Here is a 4,900-nt window from a genome sequence, read left to right as displayed (position 1 = left end):
GTTATGCCATAGCCAGTCCAGACAGCAGTTCTTCAGATGTGTTCCATGCTGCAGCCTTATTAGCCTTGAGTTCTGATCATTAGGACATTTGCTGCTGGTTATATAAATAACATAATGAATATTAATCAAAATGCAGATTAGGTTCAATCACATGCATCAAACCACCTATGGGCACTATACGCAGCACAAACTGTGGATTGGCTGGAGCAGGCACTGTGTGTGACATGTCCTGGACCAGCTGGGGCAGGGAAGGGGATGCTGTACCACCCATAATGTGGATCCTGGGGTGAGTGCTATGTAGTCTGTGCTGGGCCCCGCATGGGGCTGGTGATCCGATGTGCACTGCATGGGTCAGCTCAGACCCAGCAGCACCACCAGGGGTTGGCTGACAGGACTGTATGGGGTGCACCTGGCCCATGGGCCATATATTTGACACCCCTGCTTTAAGCAGCTCTTGATTTTGAATTGGCAATGAAAAAATGCTAATTTTCTTTACTTTGCACTGTTGCACTCTGTCAGGAAGTCCATCAGTACTAATTCTAACTTCATTTTAGTTAGAGGATTAGCTTGGTTCAGCATTAAGCAAAGATCCTACCTTTCACCTCATCCTTCATGAGCCGGTCAGAAAAGAGGTCTGAGCTGGTTATAGGGCCTGTATTAAGCCATGCACGTATGACTCTGACAATAGAGGTCACTTTGTTCCTCAGGACAAATAGTGAACATACACCTTGAAATGGCTTCAAAATCCATCAGACTTGTCTGCCTTTGAAGAATCAAGATATTAGGAAAACTCGTGAGAAAAAGACCTGACTTTTGGATTCTGAGGCATTAGAATGACAGGGGGCCTGGCATGTAGCTTCCTCTGTGGTACTAATAGGATATAATTTCATACTGTTTGGAGCAGGCTATGGAGCTGGACTGACATCTTTTAAGGTGCCTTTGGGTTAGTTTAGTGCAGATGAAATCTGTCAGACAGGAGCTCAGCTCTCTGACACCTACAGCAGAGTATGATGCTGCACAGATGCGAGGCAAAATGTGGGACAAAGATGCACAGGGCCAGAACATGCGAGACCCTTGCTCAGCCAGGCCAAGATGGAAGGCTGCAGAAGAATCCTCCCATAAAACAGTCTGAGAAGAAGTGAGGGATCTTCTTCCTCACCCTGCAAGGGTATGATAGAGCATAGGCCCCGCACCTTCTCTGCCCAGTGGGGTTGAGACACTGAATAGGACAGGTTGCACATGTACATGAAGGAGCTCCAGACAGTTTGTGCCTGCCCACGGGCTTGAGATGACCTGTCCAGGACACCTCCCAAAATATCCTAAGCATCCCTGCTCAGGGTTTCAGCCATGAAGTCACCATCTATCGCAAATGCAGGGCAGAAGAGAAAGAGGAGCAAAGCTACACAAGCCAAGTGCATTTCTGTCACTGTAAATACTGGTCCAATTTTTTAATGTCTTGGTGCAGTGTTTATGCTTGTGTTCATTTTACAAGGCCACATCATGAAGTCTTTTCTCAAGTCTCCCTTGGCTTCAAAGAAAGCTTTGCCTGAATAAAAACTGAAGAAAAAAAGACTTCGGATTTGGTCCTCGATTTGCCAAATTTTGAACGAATAGTAAGCCGCTGGACAGCTCCCAGACTAAGAATTGATGGTCCTATCATGCGTTCCTGGAAGGGTCATTTCCTGTAGGACTTGCAAGTGAAATCCTAGGATCCCATACAACACTGTGGATTAGATCAGGGACCTTCTAAGGTCAACCTTTAGCACCTTCAAAACTGTTAAGAAATGACAGCCATGTTATATATCATTAGAAAAGTGATTCTCCTCAGTTTGTTCATAAGGTCTTGAGGCTGACCTTTTACTCTGTCACAAGGCACAAATGATTTCAAAACAAATGCACATCTCAGGATTTTTAGGGCCCCCAAAATGTTTTTATCTTGTAAGGTGACACACGTATCAACAGAAGAACTTGACAATTTAAAAAAAATATGAGTGGTTGCAAACTTGGCTGCCTTGAAGTTGCCTTTTGACTTTTTCTTTAAGTGCTTAAACAAGAGACCTGTTGAGTATCCACAGTTCCAGCTCATCTTAATCAGAGTGGTAGGTGCTCAACACATTTGGAAATCAGGCCAACAACATGGTACCCAAATATGAACGTAAGTGCCTGACACTGAGATGTGAACATACTGATCTTAATTTGGGGGTCAGAAACTGTCTTTTTTAAAATGTTTCTATAGCACTTGTGACAATGGGCCCAAATCTGAGTGGAGTTTCTAACTACTGCAATGTAATTGCATACTGTAAATGTATCTGTCCTTAGATATGGAGATTCACTAGAGTATAATAAAAGCAAGAAAGCACAAGGTTTTCTATGGTTAAACACATATAAATGCACATGTAGGGGGACTCTATAAGATCCTTTCAAGGGTGCCATGGGTTGCTATTCAATGTTAGCACTGTTAGGTGTGCAAATGTGGTTTACAAAATAAATCCAGAGAATTCCAATAGAAATCCATAGTGTTAAAAACATTCTGACCATTTGTGGTCTTTCAGAGTTCTTTGCAACAGAAGAATTGCTCTTTTATTTTTCTGTAGTCAAAAAAAAAGAGTGAAAACGAAGAGGTGGAATTTTCCAAGGAGTGCCTTGAGTCTTTTGAAGAGTGCCTCAGGTCTTTCAAGGGATACTTCAAGTCTAAAACGGCTGAGAACCATTGGGTTAGACAGGTACTTGAATAAGACTATTTAGTCAGGGATGATCCTTCCATGGACTGGATGACCTGAAAGCAGAGCTGCGCTTCTAAAAGATATCAGGGCTAGTTCCACCCATAATTAGAGGCACATTTTCAAAAGATACCAGCTCCCAACAGACACTTAAAATAAGGGCCAAATTCACTGAGAAATTCCCACTGGGACACTGAGCTCAAATTCTTAAGAAGGTTTATTACTCCACCTGCAGAGCTTGCTTGACAATATGTATGTAACCTTCGGGGGCTGAGAGTACTAAAAGCTGCTAACAGGCGTGGGCAGGTAGCTGTCTCCATCATGGTGTAGGCTATGAGAAGTTTATCTTGCCTTCCCTATCTTTCATGCTGAGAATGGTCTGAGAAATTCTTGGTTCTGTTTCGCTTGCCCGTATTTCAGATCCAGTGAAGCTCCGATCCTTCCGCTGCGATGGCCATGCCTGCAATCCTCCTGTGGGGGATCTAGCAACAGGCAGGACTCCAGTCACTCTTACCACGTGTGGGCAGAACAGCACCGAACTTTACTGCTTCTACCCAGACCAGAATCTCCTCCATCAGGCTTCCCAAGGCTGCGGGCAGCCGAGATGCACGAAATGCAATGCCAATCAGCCCGACAATTCCCACCTTCCTGCTGATATGACAGACGATTTCTTTCTGAACCCTGTCTCCTGGTGGCAATCTGCACAAGGAGTTCACAGGGAGGAAATTAGGCTGGACTTCGAAACGGAGGTCTACCTGACCCACGTCATAGTAGTGTTCAAGTCGCCTCGCCCGGCCGCGATGGTGCTGGAAAGGTCCCAGGACTATGGTCAGACTTGGAGGCCCTATAAATATTTTTCCGTCAACTGTACAGCCACTTTTGGGCTCCAAGATGACATCATTGAAGAGGGCTCGATGTGCACTTCCAGGTATTCAGACGCAGTTCCTTGCACCAGAGGTGAGGTAAGTGGTAACAGGTTTGGACAGTCAAAAAGTTACTTAAAACTGGGAACTAAGAGTTCAGATACATAAATAAATAATAAATAAACATGACAGGGAAACCGTGTTGTATTTAAGTCAAATGTTCTTGACTGTGTTCTGTATAGCTACTCCTTTTGTACCTGTCAAAATGGTATGTAGGCATGTCTAGGCATTTTCTAGCACCTTCTGATCCAGTATCTTGAAATACATTCCACAATCCAACAAGCTGCACTTCTCTGTAAGTCTTGCTATGACCATTTTACAGCTGGAGAAACTGAGGTACAGAAACATGAGGCGGTTTGCTTGTAGTCACACAGGAAGATTTTGGTGGAGTTAGGAACAAAATCCAGGTTTCCTGATCATAGGCTTCTGCCTTAACCACAAAACCATACTTCCTTCCCCAGTATAAAAACCTTTGCCTCTGTAGCATATTGGGTTATGCTTATGTTTTTTTTAACCTTGGGGAATATCATTAAGAACATGTGTTGCTGATTAAATAAATCTGGGACGTGGATGACAGAAAATCAAAAAAATAAAACATTCACTCAATACAAGCCTCTGCAGTTATAAATGTTGAAACAATTCTGTCAATTCGTACAGAAAATAAATTTGTTAGTATACAGTTCAGTGATATATAGTATGACAGTACATGCTAGAAGTAATATAATTAAGAATGATATGCTTATAGATCAGACCTTTGAGTAAACCAAGTAGTTTTATACAATGATAAACAACCTAAACACCTACACTCTCTCCCAGCACTGAAGTACGGCCATCTCTGGGATGCAGAGCTGCAGCAGACAGCGATGGCATGCAGCAGCTTAGCAGAGAACAGTAACAATACTTTTCTGCAGCACTCTTAATCTCAAAGGAGCTTGGCATTCTGGACAGATTGACAGAGACCACTTAATATTTCAGTGACATGTAGTTATGGATGGGGTGCAAACACATGAACAATTTTGGACCAGCAATTCACAACACCACTGATTTTAGTTCCAGTGAACTATAGGGAAGCAGCAGGTAGTTACCTAAAAAGTGAACTTTGAGCAGAATGCTTGAGCTAACGCTATGGGGTCTTACTGGATCGGAAACTCCATTTTACATCTTATTCCAAAAACGCCACCTACATTGATTGGCAAGGTATCTTCTGGGGCACAGATGCTATATTGATCCAGAAGGGAGCACATCGCCTACAGAATC

At 43.3% G+C, this 4,900-nt stretch overlaps 1 protein-coding gene across 2 annotated transcripts in view; it reads left to right on the top strand.

Annotated features, from left to right (window-relative positions):
* LOC109289046 (netrin-4-like) overlaps positions 1 to 4,900 on the top strand; it is a 139,105-nt gene that overhangs the window by 23,621 nt on the left and 110,584 nt on the right. For both annotated transcript variants that reach the window (XM_019504920.1, XM_019504919.1), the window contains exon 2: positions 3,141 to 3,682. In XM_019504920.1, the coding sequence (XP_019360465.1) occupies positions 3,141 to 3,682 (542 nt within the window). The remainder of the gene's footprint in view (positions 1 to 3,140; positions 3,683 to 4,900) is intronic.

This window comes from Gavialis gangeticus, unplaced genomic scaffold (genome assembly GCF_001723915.1).
Source record: "Gavialis gangeticus isolate Ggan-Ray unplaced genomic scaffold, GavGan_comp1, whole genome shotgun sequence".
Classification (NCBI taxonomy): domain Eukaryota; kingdom Metazoa; phylum Chordata; order Crocodylia; family Gavialidae; genus Gavialis; species Gavialis gangeticus.
This window is presented reverse-complemented; position numbering and strand designations above follow the sequence as displayed.